The 23,280-nt window shown below is 34.1% G+C and overlaps 1 protein-coding gene across 2 annotated transcripts; it reads right to left on the minus strand.

The window, feature by feature from the left end:
- Window positions 1-749: 749 nt before the first annotated feature.
- On the minus strand, window positions 750-21,984 carry LOC128182720 (uncharacterized). Of its 2 annotated transcripts, none has more exons than XM_052851448.1 (8): window positions 21,698-21,984; window positions 7,638-7,808; window positions 5,008-5,120; window positions 2,814-3,704; window positions 2,559-2,691; window positions 2,269-2,402; window positions 1,805-2,074; window positions 750-1,510 (listed from the first exon to the last, which is right to left on the minus strand). In XM_052851448.1, the coding sequence occupies exons 1-8, from the start codon at window positions 21,967-21,969 to the stop codon at window positions 951-953; spliced, it is 2,544 nt and encodes an 847-aa protein (XP_052707408.1). In that variant the 5' UTR covers window positions 21,970-21,984; the 3' UTR covers window positions 750-950. The 2 variants fall into 2 exon arrangements, with proteins under 2 accessions (XP_052707408.1, XP_052707409.1); XM_052851449.1 differs by lacking the exon at window positions 21,698-21,984 and adding an exon at window positions 12,472-12,671.
- Between the last annotated feature and the right edge of the window lie 1,296 nt (window positions 21,985-23,280).

Below are 23,280 nucleotides of genomic sequence, written 5' to 3' on the forward strand. Positions count from 1 at the left end.
ATATATATATATATATACATATATATATATATATATATATATATATATATATATATATATATATATATATATATATATATATATATAATCAAATACAATTTATATTATTGCCCATCCAAACATTTACTAATAATAGATGGTATAGGTTCGTTCCATCTATACGGTTTCAAATATATCTTGTCAACAATAACGTTACGTCCCAGTTTATTTGTTTTATATCCGATTTTGTGAATAAATATGGAGAGAAAAACCAAAGAAATATTTTCAATGTAAGGTGATGTGCAAACCATAAAATATGATTATTTCCAAAGAAGATGTAGAGAAGTAAATTCAGACCTTTCGAATTCCTATCTCATTTTTTTTATTCCATCCTTATCCTGCTCTTTAAAAAAACAACAAAACATGAGGATATAATGTAATACTGGGAGAAGCAATGTCGACGTCATGTATAATATATATGTATTTGTATTATAAAGAGAGAGAGAGAGAGAGAGAGAGAGAGAGAGAGAGAGAGAGAGAGAGAGAGAGAGAGAGAGATTTACCAAGGTTGGGACCAGGCTGAACTTGAACTGGTGGCATCTGCACGGGAATCTTGGGAGAAATGAGAGAGGGAAGAAGAGGAAAAGAACGTATAAAATTTTATAAAGTAATCACGCAAGAATATAGTATTAAAAGGATGCACTAGTTTATCATCTGAGGCTAAACATAAAGGCCAAAGAATAAATTATAGTTATGCAAGAACCAATAAAAAAATGATAATATTGAATTTTATTCAACCAATTACATTGCATGTATATGAAGATATTTGTTATTTGACACACAAGAATGGACGAGATTCTATCACGAGATTGCAATATTACAAAAAAATCTTGCGCTGTCAGACGAAAACTTTGGGAATGTTGAATATATATAGCACTGTCCGCCATTACAACTATAGCCTCGCTTTCACTTTAAATATCAGATACGACACCGCGGCGCGAGCTGTTTTCGGCATTCTCTTCGTTGTGACGTCGCACAGAAGAGGGCGAGCCGGTGATTTTGATTCCTCGGACTTCTTCATAGGAAAGCGGGGGAATGCCGTTCACTTCATAAACTGGGGGAGGTACTCCGATGGTGTAAATACCCTCGAACAACTTTGGTTTTTCTGGTTCCCTTTCGACGTAAATTTTCTTCTTGATTCTTCTCCTACAGCAGATACAGAGAATGGCCAGCAGAAGACAGAAAATGGCGGCCACTCCTATAGCGGTACCAATCAGAAGTGGGAGATAATATTCGTGAGTGATCTCATCATGAACGTGCTGCACGTGAGGATGAGCGTGCATGTGCTTCTCCACGGTGGTGTCGAACACCTTGGACACATCCATAACGACGGTCTCATCTTTCTTTGCCTCTTCAATGGCCTCCTTGATTTCTTGTTTAACCTCCTGTTTCACATCCGGTTTAATTTCTTCTTCTTTAACTTCAAGAACTTCTTGTTTAACTTCAAGAACAGGATCAGGCTGAGCTTGAGCTGTAAAGAGAAACACATTAAAAATTGTACTTTCCCCATTTAATGAATATACCTGGCATGCAAGTCTTTAAATTATGCATGGTGTAGAAATATTCTCGTGGAAATAGGTGAAACAAAAATCCAAAAGACGATGACAGATTATACCAAACGTTGTGAAGGACCAGCAACATACGGTGTTTTAGTTATCTCCATATGTATACAACTTTCTCTTTTGTATACGTAGGGGGGTGACGTTATTTCAAGATGTCGTATGTTACCAACCCTGATGTCGTATAAAGATTTGACAAAGTCTACCTGAAGGTCCCAAGAACTGAATGCCGTCGGTTGAGGGTTCTGTGGCTGGCTCCACCTGAACGGTCTTCTCCTCGAGCTGAGTGTCCAGCGGCAGGTGCGCGTGATCATGATCGTGATGATCATGTGAGTGGTCATGTGAGTGATCATGTGGATGATCATGTGGATGACTGTGGATCACATCTCCGTGCATATGCACGTGGTCATGTGGAAACTGTGTGGGTGGTGGATTGACGTCATCTCCAACTGACATGCGCTGTTCAATACCTTGGACTATGAAAAAAGAAAGCATCAACATTGGAATGCCAGCAATTAAAGTATTGTACCCGTATTTTAGGGTTATTTTATGTAGACTACGCATTTAAAGTCGACATACATGTTAAATTGGTAACTTGTATTATAATAGATGATTATTACTTTGAAAAGGAATTTTCCGTGGTCTTCAGTTTTCGTTTCGTGATACTTACTGCTATCGATACGACATATCCTGTCTATCTCAGACAGCGTGTTGACCATGGTAGTACGGACCAGCATGTGTTCCTGTAGGGAGGAGCAGGGGTGTGTGGACTGCTTGATACAGTCGGCGATCTGGATCTTCTTTCTACAAAACAAAATCAACATCAACATTTCAGACTGTATCATTTACACGTATTTCACACTCCAGGTTTTCAACAGCCATATTAGTATAAAGTTTATCTGTTATTGATACTGTTTACTTAAAAAGAATACAAAAGCCGATGCGGACGGTTGAACTCACTGGCAGACTCCTTGGTAGTTGTAGTCGCCGTTCAGGATGCCGTGATCTGGGGGCATCTCCACCTCAGCCTGTTTGAAGCAAGACTGAACCACATCGAGATAGGCAGCGAAACATGGAGGAGGGGTTGGGAAACCTAGGAAAAATAATCAACTTTAGAATCAAAACTTGTCCTGAAATTGTTTCTCTCAGAGAGAGAGAGAGAGAGAGAGAGAGAGAGAGAGAGAGAGAGAGAGAGAGAGAGAGAGAGAGATTTACCAAGGTTGGGACCAGGCTGAACTTGAACTGGTGGCATCTGTACGGGAATCTTGGGAAGCTGTACTCTGTCCTCGCGCATGCGCTGGAGAAGCTGAGCCATAGGATGGGGCGGGATTTGTGGGAAGTGTGGTCGAGACTGCATCATTTGTCTATGCATAGGAGAGTTCTGTGCCATCATATGCATAGGAGAGTTCTGTGCCATCATATGCATAGGATGGAACAATGGACCCCGTGTATTGGGAATCTGGGGCATTTCTCTCTGTTGCATTGGTGGACGTTGAGGGATTTGAGGGAAGACACTGGGTACGTTGATGCGGATGTGGGTGGATTGTCTGATGGGCTTGTATTGCGGGCTCGATGTCTGTGGCACCTGGGCAAATTGTTTCTTCTGTGCGATAATAATGTGTGGCTTGTTTTGTGGAGGCTGAGGGATTCTGGGTATTTGCTGGACGGGAGGTAGTCGGCTAGGGGAGTTGTTTGATGCTTGTGTTGGGAATCTGTTTGGCTGTTGCTGTTGAGGTGGCGCCGCCTTCCTGGCTGGAATGAACGACTTTTTAACCGTGATGAATTTCCTGACGGTTGGGTACAGTTTTACAACAGGAGACCGCGGTACAGAAGGAGCAGTTGTAATTTGTTCTCGTTCTTTCATTTTTCTTTCAATCATTTCGATTAATTTTAATCTCTGTCCCATCATATTTTGGATTCTGCGCATTGCCATATCGTTTGGCGTCCATCTGTCTGAAGGTGGCTGCGTGCGCATCATTGGACCAAACTGTCCGTTGTCGTAAGATGAGGGGTATTTGGATAGTCTGTCCAGGCTCGTTGGTCTTTCTTCTTGCACAGGGGAGTTAACTCTGGGCATCTGAGACTCGCGTCCTCTATCGTCTACCACTACAAAAATAAACGCTTCTCATTAGAGATCATTATCTTTTCGTTACTTTGATAAAACGAACATAATTGTATAATAATTATTAGTTAAGATGTATATAAACCTGGCTATGTAAAGCGAGTACAATTGTATTTAAGAAAATATCTATTGTGAGGATTCAAACTAATTAAACGTCGTTTTTGGCGAAGTCGGAAGATATTGGTTATACTAAGGGCATGCGTCTATAAAAATAGCTATGTAAAACAGGGTTTATTTCTGAAGCACTTTATAACCCATGCCAAACGTATGCTTTTCCGCGTAATGATTTGAAATTGGCGACCGTAGATTTATGGTCTGTCATTTGTGGTCTATTGCATGGTACATATAGTTATGTGTCTTTCTTTGTTTTCACAACGTCTTATATCGCTGCAGTCTTTGCAAAGCTTGAAGAAATACAGAAATAACAACAACAACAAAAACCGTATATTTATCTAAAATCAACTTGCTGAACTAAAAACGGGGTTAAAATTGATACAAGTTCATCAATCAACACAGATTTTAAAACTTGAATAAAATTTTTGAATAAATTTTCGTTCATAGAGTTTATACCTCTTACGTAAACAATCAATAGTACATAACAAAAGGCTAAATAAAAGACTTCCTTCAATCAATCATGTAGGCTACTTTATAGGAGTGTATATTCAAGAGACACAAATGTCCTTCTTTTAAAGAACTTTGGAATGATTTTTATAAAACTGAAATCACGAGAAACAGACTCCATCAAAGTTACCACCTCACAGCAAAGTCTAATTAACGACCTCCTCTGACCCTAGTCTGTTCAGCATTCAGTCAGGCGAACAAAGAGAGTTCAGTCAGAGAGAAGTCATGAGATGATATAATTCATGAAGGCGGAAAAACAACTTCAAGTTTAACGATTGAAATGAAAGTAATTAATTAACAGTAAAAAATAGCGAAGAGAAAGCCCTCCATGCAACGTGATACGAATGATAATAAACTGAGATTTATTTGTCATGGTATTGCTGTATGTATTTTGCTGGTAGGAAATGACGTTCATCCTAATAAAATGCTTATCCTTACAACAATCAGGAATGTGAAAACGAAATGCCCCCCCCCCCCACCCCCAAACACACACACGTCATTGACTCAATCGCTGATGTATATACAATCATGTATTTTTCCATTAAAAAAAATAGGATATGATCAGGCATTGGTCATACTATGCTCCTTAAACAAGTACGGTCATTCCAGAAGATTATCACATCAGTTCGATAGAACGCCTCTGAAGAACTTGCGTCATGAACTTACCTTTGGTGCAGCGTCCCTGCTCGTCAGCGTACCACCCCGGGCAGCAGATGGACATTCTGATGTACTTAGTGGTAGGGATGGTAGTGTATCCCCTACAGACCAAACCTAGAGAACTGGAAGAGAGAACAGTACGTTCACAGTAGTGTAATATTGAATGTAATAGAGCGTTTACAATGGTGTAATATTGAATGTAATAGTGCGTTTACAATGGTGTAATATTGAATGTAAAAGTGCGTTTACAATGGTGTAATATTGAATGTTATAGTGCGTTTACAATGTTGTAATATTGACTGTAATAGTGCGTTTACATTGGTGTAATATTGAATGTAATAGTGCGTTTACAGTGTTGTAATATTGAATGTACTGAGTAATAGTGCGTTTACATTGGTGTAATATTGAATGTAATAGTGCGTTTACAATGTTGTAATATTGAATGTACTGAGTAATAGTGCGTTTACAATGGTGTAATATTGAATGTAATAGTGTGTTTACAATGTTGTAATACTGAATGTAGTAGTGCGTTTACAATGATGTAATATTGAATGTAATAGCAGGCACGTAGCATCGTTTTTGAAAGTGGGGGGGCCAGACCCATCCAAAAAATCTTGACAAGCAAAAAAAAAAAATAATAAATGGGCGGAATTTTAAAGTTTCCAAAAATCTTCAAAATCCTAATCCGTGGGGGGGGGGGGGGGGGGGGGGGGGGGGGGAGAGAGACTCAACTATACTATAAAAAAGTTTCCCTGCCAAAATTTTTTCCCCTCCAAATCATGAAATTCCTATTCCGTGGGGGGGGGGGGGGGGTAACTTCACTTACACTACTCATTTCCTTCTTTTCATATCAATTTTTTACTACCTTCCAAAAAAGTGGGGGGGCCAACTCCATTATATTTCATTTTTTTATATGTAAATTTTAAAAAAATTGTTGCTGCGAGAAAAAGTGGGGGGGCCAGCCCCCCCCCCCCCCCCCTGGCCCCCCCTGATGCTACGTGCCTGAATAGTGCGTTTACAATGGTGCAATACTGAATGTTAGAATATCTCTCCATCATACGATTTTAGAGAACGGGGATAGAAAACGATGCAATTACAAGGATTTATATTGAATTTTCATCATTACAGTGCAATGAGACAGTATTGCTATTACTTGTGAGAAGAAATATAGGGCAGCACATTTACGCGATGCGTTATTGACATAAAAACACTATACCAGAACCCCATATATGACCTTTATAAAGACTTTTGTATGATTACTCATTTATATTGTTCCAAACCTATGCACCCACTTTAACGATAGAGGATAACATTACACGAAGGTAAGACATACTTGCTGCAACAAATTTTTTTTAAATCTGGGATTTATAAAGTACAGTTATCGGGTGTTCATAATTATAAAGGTTCAACAACGCATTTGAGAACGTCCCTCACTAATTTTTTTTACGAAGATGAAAAAAAAAGAAGATAAAAATAATTTAATCATGATAGAATAACAACACCATTCATGACTTCATGGCGTAACTTTGGTCAAATCTTGACATGTGTGAACTCATGCAATCATTGGTAATCGTTATTTTGTGTGTGTCTAGCAACGGTAAATCTTCACTTTTTATACAATGATAATTTGTGTCCTGTGATTCATATTCAAAGGAAACACAAAAAATTCGAATGGCAACATTACATTTCTTCATAATTGTCAGCTACAGAAATAGTTGTTTAATGCACGATTAAGGAACAAATATTCAATCAACGCATAAATATACATCAAGTAATCAGATCTGAATATTATTCCCCATAATGTGCTTTTCATGTGAATCAGCTTTTTATGTGGAACAGTAAAAATGGCCAGGTCATCGTAAGAGTACTGTAGTCAAAGAAGATTTTTCTCGTTTGATATTTGGATAGATGTGAGAGCGATATGCTATAATTCAGCTAACTTCATGGGTATGCTATTGACCTCATAGATGTGTCACTGACAAATTACTTAGTTCTTTTGTGACTCACAGAAATCCCAGGTATACAGTCTTATATATCGCTGTTAACCATATTTATGTAAACACAATCTATAACGGCGGGGAATATTAGTCATACATTTATGGTCATTTCAAGGCTTTTATATCGGACATGGAAACCTTATTCGAACATTTGCGGAACATTATTGCTATGTACGACCGATCAAAACCCATTGACCTATTCACTTATTCTGTTTTTCCAGGATATTGACAATTAAATGTTCGATATACATACATGTGGTTGTTTAGTAATACACAAGGACATTTATTTTCTATTTAAACTAAACATGGCTGGATTTGTAAATGGTAACAACCTTGTAGTTAGGAAACATGCAGTAAGGCTTTTACTGTTTCAATAATGAAACAGTTTGTTTTGCAATTAACAGGGAGATTCTCAATACTGTTTTTTTTTTATTATTTTAGCAAAGTATATATAGTAAACTCTTAACAAAGTTTTTTTTATGTTTTAAATTTCCCGCCAATTTTAATAGAGAAGATGTTTGATTGGTTACCTTTAGTTTAATCAATATTCATTTAGTAATGTGCATCATACATATTACAGCAACAGTGCATAGCAGATTGAGAAACAAACCGAAAGGCTTGTGTTAATCTCGCTATCGTTACCTTTGGTGAGCTGCTACAGGTGTAACCCCTCTGACGGGCTTAAAGCACGGGTAGATGACCATCTCTTTCTCCAGGAACGTCCGTCTGACGATCACCATACATTTCTGTTCCCCTGTCCCGGGCTGGAAGGGGCGTGGTCCCGGTTGTGGGGTGGCAGGAGAATGGTGGTGACTGTTTAAGTGATAAATACACAATGTTAGAAAAGATCATAAATGGAGTATGAGAGAAGAGTCAGTTTTTAATGACCTACATATTATCTTCTGGCCTTTAATAGTTCGTATCTGGTGTGGATATTATTCCAAAGCTTTGACTGAAGAATGATGCTAAATTATAAAATTTTAAGAAAATAATTACTGTTTGGGAATATCTTACAAATCTTAAACTTGAACATATGTTAAAACTCTGTTACATGTGTACTGATATAGCTTTTATTGTTAAACAGACAAAAGTCCCTGTACCATACGACACAAGGAATTTTAAGAACGTTTTTAACATAAACTAATATCACTGATGTTATTCCATATAACAGACGGCTAAGAATTGTCCTTAACAGGCGGAAGTAAAAGATGACAAGTGCGCGGAATTAAAGGTTGAGTTTCCGTCTTTGGAAACAAGACAACAAGAGCATTCGCTTATTGACAATACATGTGTGTTATCAGATGGGGTTACTGTGATGAGAACAAATCACAACATTATACAAAAGTGTTCAAACTGATACCAATAACACAGCCATCAGGCGATGATAAGTAAAATTGAATCTCAATTTCAAGAAAACAGATATATTATTACAATACAAAACATTTTTGTTTGTTTGTCTTAGGTTTGACGAGGGGCGTTATTTGATCCCTAATTTGTAATCTCTCCATGTCCCGTCTCAATGACTGAGTCACAATAACAATAATTCTGATGGGGCAACTTCTCTCCTCTGTGGTGAGAGAAGATTGGCAGCCGTAGTTTTAAAGTCGATGTGTTTTGACAATGTACTGCGCTCAAAGTAAGCAACGCAAATTTCTACCACAACTTGAGTAATTGCCAGGATATATCAAACCAGTAAGTCTGCGTAATTTATGCAGTGAAACCTGGACAGCACATGCTGCCATTTGTCCTATCGGCTTTAATTTCGATTGCAAAGTCATTTATAACCTTTCATTGAAAATCTCTCAAACACTAACAGTGAAAGTGAATTGCCATATCGTGCATCACAGTTTTGATTAATCTTCAATGACATGTGGTAATACATGTAACAATCTGCTGTTTTGAAATACAATTTCAAATTCAACTAAATATTAAGGAAATTTGATTTAAATGTTGGATACATTTTGTTAAATGATACCGACAGATAGTTTCTGATTTGCTTTCACTCAAGCCCCACCAAAATAAAACTGCCATTATTCCAGAGTGTGAAACACGATTTTACATTAATATTTCCTATCATTGCTTCACAGATTTTCCGGGGGTTTTCTTTGACCCATACACTATAAGTAAGTAAGTAAGTAAGTAAATCATTTATTATAGTGACATGTGCATTTTGCATGTTACAATAATACAGTGAAACAATAATACAAGATAATAGCACCCGGCCCATCGGACCTATATGTCACTGGTTATATAAATTACATATTTAAAAGTCAACGTGAAAATTTTGATAATTAGAAAGAAAACCCTCACGTTCCATGAAATCTACAGCTTTTGACTATTAAATGTGGTCTGCTCGTGTTGACTATACACAATTATGTTTAATTGCAAAAGTCTTAACCAATTAGAGCTACAACCTGTTGATGAATTACTTGTCAACCACATAAGACATGTTGTTCAATATTGATAAAATGTGGGTCTTTTTCTGTGACTACTTGTGTTTTAACAAAACATACGAGAATTTTCCAATCGTTCAAATTATGACATTCTATGTAAGGGAAAAAGTTTTAAAATAATTTTGTATTGCAAAATAATGGTGTTTCTCATTTTTCAGGTATGTTTGTATACATAATTGTATCTAGCAAACGTATTCGTAATTCAATGCTTTACAAATAGTTTGATGTTAAAAGAAGAATGTAAAGAAAGCTTTTTCAACTGAAATACAACAATTGCTTAACATTCACTCTATGAACATTCTAATTTAATAATATATAAATTTTAGTTTAATTCGATAAAAATCAAAAATCGAGAATGAAATTAACATTAATTACAATATCAGTAAAAGGGCATTATTATCATCATATAACGAGCAAAGTGGGTAAATCAGACTTGGCATTAGTACCTTGTTTACATGTGGGTTAGACTTTAGTATTGTGTAATGTACGCATGTGATGTAAACACGTTGTGCAATTAATACACGGACATCAGATAAGACTCTTGTATTGTTCTCTCTGGTGTCAGATCATGCACAAGGGAGGCTTTATCATGCTATAAAGACATCGTAAGAATTCATTAACTGGACGTGTTTGTCCCCTCAGGGCTGGTCATTTACAGCTGAAGTTGTTTTGAAGAATTGACAATGGCTACATCTGTGGTCAACTAATTTTCTTCCGGATTGCTATTTTATGCATGCAGATCTTGCAATTTTGTGTATGTGTATATACATTGTACAAGTATATCTGGATTCCTATTCTAATAATCTGGCTTAAAATACCCATATCTAATGTAATCTTATCACATACCAGTATTTGAATGCCTTGTAGTTTAATTTTAGAAATATTTAGCATATTTTCCGAAAAAAAAAATAATAAAATGTATATTTGGTTATTCGTACTGAAGAATGCCGGTCTTTTCTGACATTATACTATATCATTTTAAACAAACTACGCGAAAAGTAAAAACAAAACCATGAAATTGCAAAGACGTCGACTAACTATTAACAAATTACCTTAATCACATGCGGTCCTAAACGTGTAATAAAACTACACTATACCTGCAGGAGAGTTCTGTTTGCCATTCTTAATTTATTCTTATTGTATGTTTTATGCAAAATGTGCTGCTATGCAAATATTATATTTGAGTTCTATGAAAAAAAGTCACAAAAAGGTCTGTTTTGATATTTCTTTTCACTCACATCAACCAGACAAGACCAAATCTAGTGAAACAGGATTAAGTACACAACAAAGGCTTGTTAACATCTCAAAATGGATGTTCGGCCATTTTTGCAGGTTTTTGGTACCGTTTTGCAAAGCTAAAGAGATGTTATTGATAATATCCTCTGGTTCTATCATGTTTAATTCTGCTGATTTGCATGACAGTAATTCTGTACTTAGAAAAAATACTAATGAACATGGACCATTTAGGCCGTGTCCATGATAAAATAAATTATAATTATGGTAGGACCAAATCATTTAGTTCCTACGAACAACAATACTTAATTGAGGAATAATTCTGCATAGAAATTAAGGTACATCACACAATGTGCATCAATGTTCCATCTTCACACTTTGCCCAAACCATTATGGTCCGTAACGACCATACCTAATTACATTGGTATTTCAATCTAATGCTATACGCTCAACCTTTGCGAGGGTGGTCGTGTATGGGCAAACATGTATGTCTTGTACCACTAGATTACCTTTTAATGTAATAGATATAGATATAGGCATTGAGTGTGCATAAGATCTGCACCGAACGTGTGCGGTGTGAGATAAAGAGAGGCCTCTAGTTGTTGGAAAATATCTGTATTTAGTTAGACGATAGAGAGAACACTGCCCCATGGCCAACTTGACGGCTCTGTTGGACGTTATGTTCACTGGGTCCTATAGCTACTCCTCGCCGTAAATCGTGCTTACAAAAGTGAGGGACCTCCATGTACAGTGGTTTAGTGCAAACAAGCTTGCTTACAAAATAGTTGGGCTTTGTTTTAAATGCAAACATGACCATACAACCAAAGAAAACACATTCCCTTTTGGTGTAAAGAGCATGTTATAAGGGAAAAAAACTTGAACGAAAGCAAATTGATATTATGTAAATTGTTTAATAACTCGAGCAGATAAGTTTTCTAACATAAAATTATAAACTTTGACGCTTCTACTAATTTAAAAGTTGACAACATAAGCATTATGTCATTTTTATCTTCGTGTATCCAAATTTGATGGACAAATTATTATAGCATTGTATTGAAACATATACCATGATTGGGTACAATACTGTAACATTCATACACATCATTAATAGGTAGTGATTAAGTACATCACCTTGCATTAGTCCTGTACGACAATACATAAACAGCATGTCAATAGATCAATACATGACTCACCAACAGGTAGATTTGTTTACCTGTACCTTATGTTTATATACCCACATGATCAAATTACACATGACAGCAGTAACTCTTATAAATGTTGTAAGTTGATAAGTGTGCGACCATTTGCGTATTTTTTAAAAGAATTATAATAATTTGCTGAACATTTTTTTCGTATTGAATATATATTAATCGGTTGTTAAATAACCAGTTAATGATAATTTCAATAAAAACACAAAGTAAAAAAGAAATTGAAACAAATGACAATTGCCTTTAAAAATACATGTATATAAATCAGCGAACTTTCCATCATGCCTCTACAGACACATTAGCATACAGGGACACACCTGAAACCTTAATGCCAGTTTTCGGCATATTTCCACAGAAAAAAATATATACTAGTTATTTTGCGAACAATATTTTAGAAACATTAATACCCATGTATATTTTTTGAATATATTAATATTCTAGGTTTTTACCTCAAGCGTCTTACTATGAAATAATTCACTTATTTTGCGATAACTTGAATTAAAGACAGACAACCCCAAACCAAACTAAACAACATCTAATAATTATGATAAAACTATATTTCTGATAATACTTTTAACTTACTCATGCCCCTGGTGAGCAGTGGAATCCAGCACAAAAATTCCCAAGAAAAAGAGAAATTGGACAGACATCATGGCCCGTATTAATTTCATTCTCAACGTCCCATCAGTTGTGTATATTCCTTAATAAGAAGTGTTGCCCTCTGAACAAAGCTCTTGTTGAATATGATAAGTAAGTTCTACCTGGACTGCCGCGGGCTATGGTTGATGACAGGCATTCATCACACAAAGACAAGCCAAAACAGTGCGCAGTCAAAAGGGGGCAGGGGAAAGTAAAGTAAGGAGACCTTCGTTATGCACGTGCATTGCATGTAATATGCTTACGTCAAAAGTGAGGGGATTTTTTCGGACTTGCAAAATTATGTGTTTGTTTTGGTTTTTTGGTACTCTATGTGGGCAATGCCATCAATAATATAAATGTAATCGGTATTTTATACGATATGTACTGCTGTTAAATATACCTCATTATTACTTTTTCATCGTTAAGGCAGGGGGTACGTAGTATATAAACGCTATTAAATAAACCACTAATGAGAATAATGAGTGGAGCATGCATGTACCTCAATAATTGAATATCGGAGGCGCTGTATTTAGATAACTCCGGGACAAAGCATGTCCACCCTCCCCAATAAAACGTAAAAAGCCCAATAAGAATTCCCGTTGGGGTCAATACGTTAACATAACCCTTTCCCGCCAAAATTTAAAATATGATAAAACTCTGCATATTTGTGATGACATCTACACAAAGTGCGTTGAATAGATATCTAGATTTACACAACTGCCATGCACATTTAATTTATATCTAACTAAATTCATATTACAACATATATAAAGCTTGGAATGCCACTCTAACAAAGTACAGTGCGTATTCTGAAGGTGTAAAACAATTCCAAATAGCTTTCAACAATAAATGTGTCTAAAAATCAAATACCATTAAGGCAAGCGGTGATGCAGTCTGTAATTGGACTTTTCGATTTTTTTAATCCGAGTTGTAAGAGTACTTGTAAATCTAGAAAATAGTGCTGATTTGCATTCTCTGATTTCAATAGACAAACAACAACAACATCAAGAGAACATATATCCTATTATGCAAGTAGAAGAGGATTTGGTCGTAGGGTCTGGGATTAGATTGATGTGAGATGAACAAACCTGTCTGCAGTCACTGTAAACCTAGTCTATCAACCCATGGCTCATTTAACGGATCTCAGGCACAGTGGGATTTTACAAGAGAGAGAGAGAGTGAGAGAGAGAGAGAGAGAGAGAGAGAGAGAGAGAGAGAGAGAGAGAGAGATTTGTTATTACTGGGGTTTTGTTTTTTTAATATTTTACCTATATATTTTTTTGTAAAGGCATTGCCTTTTTATGTCATTTGTTTCATTTATCATGCTATGATAGAGTTAGTGTACTGAATTGTTCAAGTTTGAAAAAAAAATGCACATAAACTAGAAAGTGTTGTCATTGGTTGGTTGCCATGGCATTTTAGAAATTATTATAATTATTATGGCATTTTTAAACCTAATTGGAAGTGCATTTTTCTGTTTGATTATTTGATAATTAAGCCAATAGTTTCTAAGCGATTAAACAAAGTATAAAACTTCTAAAGGCAAGTTAAATTTCATGGAAAATAAATGGTAGTACGCAAAGATAAAAAATACTTTAATTAATATTTCAAATGTCAATCCAAATTTTCCTGACATAAGATATTATCCGCAATGTATTTTCAATGTATATCTCTATTATCAAAGTCACGCAGGAGAATCGTAAGGAGATTTACTGACGGTGAAAACCCATTAACCACAAGAAGACATAAAATTATTATTATTTATCATTCACGCATCATGGCTAACATCTTTGATCGAAAACGATTCACCTCTTTATTAGCAAAGCTTACAAAAATCGTAAAATGGTTCCAATAGGGGATCGGATTTGGTTCGGTTTGGTGAGCTTTACATGTACACACAAGTGAATGTTTCCTTGTAAGTTATCAAATATCCTCTTGTTCCTGTCATGGAGCAATCACGGTTATTAACCACGATACTAATTAAATGCCTAATAATCTACAAATTTTATTCTGTGATATGTCAGCTACTGGGCTACAAATTCCAATTTTGTCGATTGGCATGCTCTAGTTACAAGTTTGAAATAAACCAACTATTTGACGTTCTGATTAAAGACAACCTGTGTTTTAATGAGAATGTTGCAAACTGTTTTTCTTGTTTAAAATGAGGACTGGGCCATAAGCAGCTATGAAAGCATTTTGTTAAAGCGAGAAACATCAAGTAGAAAATTAGTTTTCAGTTGTTCGTTTAACAAATTTATCGATGATTACCGTACAGTATGTCTTTTAAACAACTGTAAGGTTGTGTGAAACCTCGATGTTTCTTGTGAAGGTAAGTGATGTTCAAGCACTTTTAACACCAAATTATTTGCTGGTCTTAATCATAGGAAATTTCAGCTATAGAATGTTTGAATTTTATATATGAGATGCATGGGTAGTCAAAGAAAAAGAAATATGCCAATGATGTGCAATGATATAAAAAGTAAAACATTCAGAAGAAAACATAAATTGCATTGCTTTTCAGGAACACGTATATTTCAATGTTATTTAAATACAAACTCAAGAATAAAGTTTCAAATATCTTTGTAACAATATCATCTTCAACAGAAAAAATCAAAACACATGCAAATTCTGTTTTTAGGTTTGAAATATTGCTGAAAAAGTCACCAGAACCTAAAACTAAGTCTTTTAGGTTCTGTTGACTATGATGATTCAAAACTCGAAACAGAATTTGCATGTCTGTTGATTTTTTGGGTTTTTGGTCTAGATATCATTACATTATTTCTTAAATAATCAATCTTAAATAAAAAGACAACTGTAAAAAACTAATATAGGGAAATTTCGCTTTTGTTGAAACAATGGATGCAATGGATTGCAATTTGCAAGTAAGTTTGTGAACTAAAATACTTTTTGTATTTCCTTTGATATAAGTTTTCTAAAGTAAGATAAAAGGTTCAAAGATGAAAATTCTTGCTCACAAATCACAAAGAGATGTAATAGTTAGTTGTCTAGTATAACATATTGCGGTGATTTTGTTGCCAAATCATCTTTGATCCCCTTTCATTTGTCAAAATCTCATTCAGCGTTTAGTCATTGTATAATTTTAAAAGGTGAGCTTTTCATATTGTAAATGTACATGAAGGAGATCAATTGCCTAGCATATATGTTGTTTTATAAATGTCTTTTAAAACTGATTATTTTGGAATTACTAGTATTCATAGTGTCTCAATTTTCGTATTATTCGTGGTCAGCACTCACCCACGAATTTACATTCTCGATGAAAACTAAGTATAAGATTAATTTTTTCTACTGAAACTAAAAACAGACGCATCCACGAAATTACATTCCCAGAATAAAAAAAAATAAAACAGCAAACAAACAAACAATTCACAAAGTTTGGCCCCACGAAACTAAATGATGGTACATTATTCAGAAATAATTTAGCAATATCTAAATTTAGCGCAAAACTTTCCTAAAATATTTTTTCTATGTAACATGACTCCACACAGGAACTATTCCTAAAAATTATGGTGTCCATTATCAAATGACAATGTTGAAAATCATCATAATAAGCATGAATAATTCGATAATTTGTTCTTTCTTCATTTTTTGTTAATTAAGTTAGCAAATGAAATCTATATTTCGTATAAATTTCTTTTTTTTGCAAGCATGAACAGATAGATTATTGAGTATTCTTTCCACATCTCTTACATTACCTTAGCAACTGAAATCTATATTTCTTTTCTTTGTAAACTCTTAACATCTGATCCAGTATCCTCTCTCTGACCCCTGGTTTTTTAAGTGAATAAACTTCATTCTACATGTATGCAATTTACAAGATTAATTTTTCATTTTTTTTTTTGTGTGTATACAGTGATACTTGTACATGATGAACTCTAGTAAAGAAGCATAGACAGTAAAGCACGCCAACTTATATTCATTATATCCCCGAAAGAAGAAGAAGAAAACGTCACCAATAGACAAAGCTTATATATTCCATCAGCTCGGGTGAGCTAATAAAAAATTTCCAATAGTTTATGTACATATATACCATACTCTGTTATCTCCACTTCTCTGTAAAATATAAATCATTTTATTTCCTCTTCTTTGTCATGGGTTATTGATGATAAATGAATAAATCAATTAAAGATGTGAACAAGAATGATATACCTCTTAAAAAATATAACATAGACATAACACCTTACTATATTATACATGTATATACCGCCGGCCACTTGCCGCGTGGATAGTGGGCGAGTGGGTTCCGAAGGTCAATAGTACAACGTTCAACCCTTGGCCGGGACGAATGCGAAACTTCAATATTGTTAATATCTTTGTACTTATATTTATATAGCAGTGTTTGTTGTTTACTCTTGATATTCTAAATATATTCAAGGGTGAAATAAAGAAACCTTATTAAAAAAAACTTTGGGCATTCTAACAGATAATTTGACTTAGAGTGTGTGAAAAAGAGAAGAATATCCATTAAACGATTTGAGATCAAAAATTTTATTTTTATTTTTTATGTATAAAATGGTTAACTGGTGCATTTTAAATGATTGACCAAGATATTGAATGTTAAAGTCAAGGTACACGCGAGATACAGAGGTAAAAATTGGTTGTTATGTAAACAAAGCTCGAGTCTTATAGGTTTTTTTTTTACAAAAATGTAATGTAGAGAATTACAATTTCGTAGACAAAATGAATTGTAAAAACAATTTAAACTAATTCAACATCTTCAAAAATACCATTACATGTATCAACAAAAGAAAGATACATTTGATTGAAACTTACACCCATACAACACATTTGTATTAAAAATGACAATATTCGAGCTTTGTTTACAAAAAAAAAAAATTATGAACTTTGTATCTTGCTTATAACTTGATATTTGACTTTAAAATTTTGACATAGCATTATAAACTTCAACATTTATCAGCATAAACATTGAAGATGGAAAAATAAAATTTGAAAATGTTAAGTCAAATCATGTCCAAGTCCCTTAAATGCATTCGGTCTAAAATAGTTTAGGCTTTTTAAAATGAATTTTTTTTTAGTTTCTGTGTATGACATTATTTACCAGTAGATCACAGCTGTGTACTATTTCGAAAATAAAACTATTTCATTTGAATATCGTTTTCGATCGAAGTTTACATTGATCTCAAATGGAAAAGGCTAACACTAAGCCTGATGTTTGTATACGCTTTTATCATGAAGTAAAAAACTTTCACACTATAATCAATTATTGTGTAATAAAATTTAAAAAGAATATTAAAGTTAAGTGTTGTAATGATTTTTGATATTCTTCAATATAATAATGAATGTTCACCGATCAAATTCAACAAAGAATGTTTACAAGAGGAGCATAGGCCACAACCCTTCCATAATCAACAATACCCAACTGTAATTCCAATGTTTACTCTATTTTTTTTTGGCACTGTCATATCTCTATACTAAATGCAATGCAATATCATGTCTAAATGTACAAAAATAATTTAGAAAACGTATGACATCATGCATTACACTGCACTAAAGATTCATGGACGAATACAGGCGGGAATGGATGTCCTTGAAGGTTGGTGCATGTTTACCAACATAGGGTATTAATTTGTTTGAGTAAAAGAGCATTTTTCTTTATTAATCAACTTTACTTAATATATCATACAATATCATTAATTCTGCATATATATATCAAGTAAAACTTCAACAGTTAACTAGGGATTTATTATTTTATTGTTAGGGTAAACCTTTAAAAATAAAACTGATATACCATTAATGTAGACTTAATCTTTAAATGTCAACTGTTGACAGTTTATAGTTTAAACACTGTATATATGCTGACATAATGTATGCATCATCGGTTTTATTTTATCCTTAACCGTAAATATGCTGACATAACGTATGGATCATCGTTTTTATTCTATCATTAAAAGTTAATATTGTTATGTTAAAATGTGTTCCTGGTTTGTATGATTCACAAAGTAGGATAACACAAACGAAGTACCTATAGACTAGTTAAAACACCAGAGATATTACAACTTGGCATTTTGTAAATTTTCAATTAATCATTAATTATGATACTTTATGTCAAAAGACATTTTCAGCCAACAATTTGTTAGTTTTTCCTTTTTTCTAAAGTTTTTTAATACAAACCCGCTATGGGAAGTAACTCAATTTCAAATAAAAAGAAAACTATCTCAAACCATTTATCGGGTGTAAGAGCTGAAGAAGAACTGAAGTATGTCTGAAGAAACTGATTTTTAGGTCACCTGAGTCACTCAGGTGACCTATTGCAATTGGTCTTCGTCCGTCGTCGTGCGTCGTGCGTCGTGCGTTAACAATTTTACATTTTTAACTTCTTCTTGGAAACTACCAGGCCAGTCGTTACCATTTTTGGTGTGAAGCATCTCTATGGTAAGAAGAATGTAAATTGTGAAATTTATGGCTCTACCACCCCTGGGGTGCCACGGGCGGGGCCAAATATGCAAAAAAAGCCAAATTTTCAAAAATCTTCTTCTCTACTTCCACACATGTGAGGAAAAAACTGAATGCATGGTTATGATGTCCATGAGGCCCTCTACCAAAATTGTGAAATTTATGGCCCCTGGGTCAGGGGTTCTGGCTCTAGGGTGGGGCCAATATGGCCATATAGTAAAAATGTATTAAAATCTTAGAAAATCTTCTTCTCTACTCCAATATATATTTGTTAAAAACTAAATGCATGGTTATGATGTCCATGAAGCCCTCTACCTTAATTGTGAAATTCATGACCCCTGGGTCAGGGGTTCAGGCTCTAGGGTGGGGCCAATATGGCCAAATTGTAAAAATGTATTAAATCTTAGAAAATCTTCTTCTCTACTATCATATATATTTGTTAAAAACTAAATGCATGATAATGATGTCCATGAAGCCCTCAACCTAAATTGTGAAATTCATGACCCCTATGTTAGGTGTTCATGCTCTAGGGTGGGGCCAATATGGCCAAATAGTAAAAATATATTAAATCTTAGAAAATCTTCTTCTCTACTCCCATATATGTTTGTTAAAAACTAAATGCATGTTTATGATGTCCATGAGGCTCTCTACCTTAATTGTGAAATTCACGACCCCTCGGTCAGGGGTTCAGGCTCTAGGGTGGGGCCGATATGGCCAAATAGTAAAAATGTATTAGATCTTAGAAAATCTTCTTCTCTACTCCTATATATATTTGTTAAAAACTAAATGCATGATTATGATGTCCATGAGGCTCTCTACTAAAATTGTGAAATTCATGACCCCTTTGTTAGGTGTTCATGCTCTAGGGTGGGGCCAATATGGCTAAATAGTAAAAATGTATTAAATCTAAGAAAATCTTCTTCTGTACTCCAAAACATGTGGGCAAAAAACTGAATACATGGTTATGATATCCACAATCTCCTTTACCTAAATTGTGAAATTCATGGCCCCTGGGTCAGGGGTTCAGGACATGGGGGGGTGGGGGGGGGGGCAATATGGCAATAAAGTGTGAATGCATATAAAAAATCTTCTTCTCTATTCTCACACATCTGTATAAAAAAAACGACTAATAATTATGTTTACCAGGAAGTCCTCTACTGAAATTTTAATTTTCATGTCCCCTGGGGTATGGGTTTTGACTCTAGGGCTGGGCCAAAATGGATGTATAGATGTTAATGCATATAACGTTAAAAAATTATCTTCTTTACTCCCACACACCTGAAAGGAAAACTAAATTCATTATTTTGTAGATCAGATCTTTTAGTTTTTCACCAAAATTATAGGTTTCACAGTTCTTTTTGAATTAAATGTAGTTGTCATTACAAATTTATAATTTTTCTACTCCAGTATGAAACCTAATTAATTAGATGCATATATGAGACTCCATGACAAGTTTGTGTATTGGATATATGCTACTCAGGTGACCGTTAAGGCCAATTGGCCTCTTGTTATAAAAAGCTCTTTAAAATTGGACCTATTTGAGAAAGGTGGTGTTGATAGATTCTGTGATAGGTTTTCATTGTCTTTTTGTATTCTCAATGTCAATTATTAATAACCAACATGTTTACTGTTAATTAAATTTCTTTTAGATGTATATGCCTTTTCACAATTATCATACAACTTGTTTAAAGAAATGCTTTAACATTTGTCTGCTACAAATTGACTGTATTTAACTGTATAAAACAAATACATGTATTTACAAATTCAGTCTATGAATAACAAAATGTAAATGCACTCATAAAAAAAAATTCTTAATTTTGCTTAAATTCTGTTTAATTGGGAAATTATTTGTGAACAATATGCCTGGATGAAATTCAAATGGCGTCATGCTTCCGTTCGAAATAAAAGTCACATGATTTTTTTTTTGTACATAAACAATGCCTGATGTCATGTTGTCAATTTCTTCAGAAGGAAGTGTGGCGATATTTATGAATATATTATTGCTATCTAATTAAGCTCTATATTGTTCTATGCTTAAAAACTCATTAGCATTCCCCTTTTCAAAACTTGGGCGTCAGGAACGTAATTGCCATCCCGTTTCTTTTCTCTTTTTTAGTATTTTTCAGATTCGTTTTTGAAATTAAATCCAATGGTTAAAGACAGGACAAAAAATAAAATAAACAACGTTAAGATATTATCTGACAGAAACACACAGCAACATAATGTTTCATTCAAGTTGAATTGTGGTTTCAGACGTTATTATTGGAGTTTTTATTATTACTTGTTAACATTAAAAGAATTATCAGGTTATTTCCCTTAATTTAATGTCAAGTAATATTAATTGCTCCTGTTACATAATTTTAAAAAAAATGAATTAAAATAGTTAAGATTGAATACTCTTCTTAATGGTTAAAATCCATGAGTTCTAGACTCTGTAAATATGTACCAAAATACAATCATCATATAAATTGTTTGTTGAATATCTTAATAATTATTGTTTTTATAACAACTGAAAAATGTGTATGATTTATTAAAATTGACTTAGAAGAACTTTTACGATGATTTATATTTGGAATGCTAAACACTAGACTGCTCTTCATAACGACAAATTAAATACCACACGTTAGCAAAGAATATGGAATGTAAATATAATGTTTTATTATGATTTAACCGACATTTGCAATGTTTTCTTTTTCATGCTATCATCTCTCTACAATTAACAGTATATTGTACTCACTCAATGTTCTCATTTTCGTTTTCGTTGTCCTTCAAACTCAGTTGAAAATTTGGTTCTTTCCCGTCGTCTCCACTGTCTTTTAACTTAACTTCAAACTTGGTAATCGTTCCGCCATTTCTCTTCTCAGTACCTTTGAGTTTGAGTTGAAAGTTCGACATCAGGCCAATCTTTTCTTGTTTCTCCTCTGTCTTGTTTGGGTCATAATTGGTCATTACCCCTCCATCCACGTGATAAAAACACACCAAAAAGGCGAAAAGGAAACCTCTCTTCATGATCGTTTCAAGAAGAAAAAAAAATTCCTAAAAAAATACGAAAATTTTGCAGGTACCGATTTTCTCCCATTCAAGTTAACACATTTGGTTATTATGTACTGATACTATAGAAGCAGGACGTGGAATAATTTGCTGACTAGATATGACTTCACAAGGAAAAAAGCTGTCATCAATCACCTGTCACAGTAAGAAACCTTCAGTTAAAAACTTCTGCCTGTCTGTAATGGCGAAATAATCGTTCTTCCTGGCTTAGCACCACAGAGGTAAGAAACCGCGGCACAGTTCACACCTTGTGTTCAGGTATCGCCCTAAACATGTTTCTATTTTAATGGCCGTGTTTTGCGTTGTATTTTGGCAATTAAACAAAAATTAAAACAACTCAAATTCTTTAAAATCTCGTTTAATGTGTCACTGTCGATAACACAATAGAAGAAACAATAAAAGTTTATCTATTGCCAGATTTGCAATTGCATTTCTGAGATTAGGTGAGTACAGTTATACAAGTGTACAAAGTTATAATTACTAAGGCATTTGACCAATAAAAACCTATGAGAGTGATATATGTTCAAGTTTTAAGAAGTATAAAGGTTTTACAATATAAGTATGTGTGTTTACATGTATCATTGTTTTTATTCCATGTACTGACAACTGAGTACAATGTTTTAATGTGATTTGGAAAAGAAAATGGATGTACATCATCTCGTTTTCATGATTCTGTACAAATATTATGCATTCAATTCAATTTATTGGTAGCATTATAACGTTGGCATATAGTCATGAATACAATAAACACAAGAAGTCTATAGGCGGCATTTCTCACCTTTGGCTCTGTCGGGTGAGCTAAATATGTATTTCAGTAAGATTATACTTTAGATTTTGGGGATCAATGTAGTTTCTTTCCTAAAAGCATTTTGTGAAGGGACCTGGACATGATATTAGACAAAAATTTTATTTTTCATTTTTATGTATAAAATGATTTAATAGTGTATTTTGAATGATTCAACAAAAGTTGATTGTTAGAAGTCAAGTTACAAGTGAGGTATAAAGGAAAAAATTCGTTGCTATTTAAACAAAACTCGAGTCTTACATTTGTTTATTAATAATGTGATGAAAAAAAAAGCAATTTCATTTTTTTTTGAAAAAATAACTTGTGACAAACAAGAGAAACTGATTCAATGTGTTTATAACAACAAAAAGCAACATTATATTGATACTTATACCAATAGAGCACATATGTAAACAATAAAAGGAATCGAGTTTTGTTGAAAAAACAAAGAAACTCGCTTGTAACTCAATAATTGACTTTCAAAT

Source organism: Crassostrea angulata, chromosome 5 (assembly GCF_025612915.1).
Source record: "Crassostrea angulata isolate pt1a10 chromosome 5, ASM2561291v2, whole genome shotgun sequence".
Classification (NCBI taxonomy): Eukaryota; Metazoa; Mollusca; class Bivalvia; order Ostreida; family Ostreidae; genus Magallana; species Magallana angulata.

Excerpts from the sequence above, each read along its gene's own strand:
- LOC128182720 (XM_052851448.1), bottom strand. The coding sequence starts at position 21,969 with ATGAAGAGAGGTTTCCTTTTCGCCTTTTTGGTGTGTTTTTATCACGTG. Across the intron at positions 7,809-21,697 it reads AACGAAAATGAGAACATTGA|TCACCACCATTCTCCTGCCA; the intron begins GTGAGTACAATA and ends TCACTTAAACAG. Across the intron at positions 2,075-2,268 it reads GATATGTCGTATCGATAGCA|TCCAAGGTATTGAACAGCGC; the intron begins GTAAGTATCACG and ends CTTTTTTCATAG.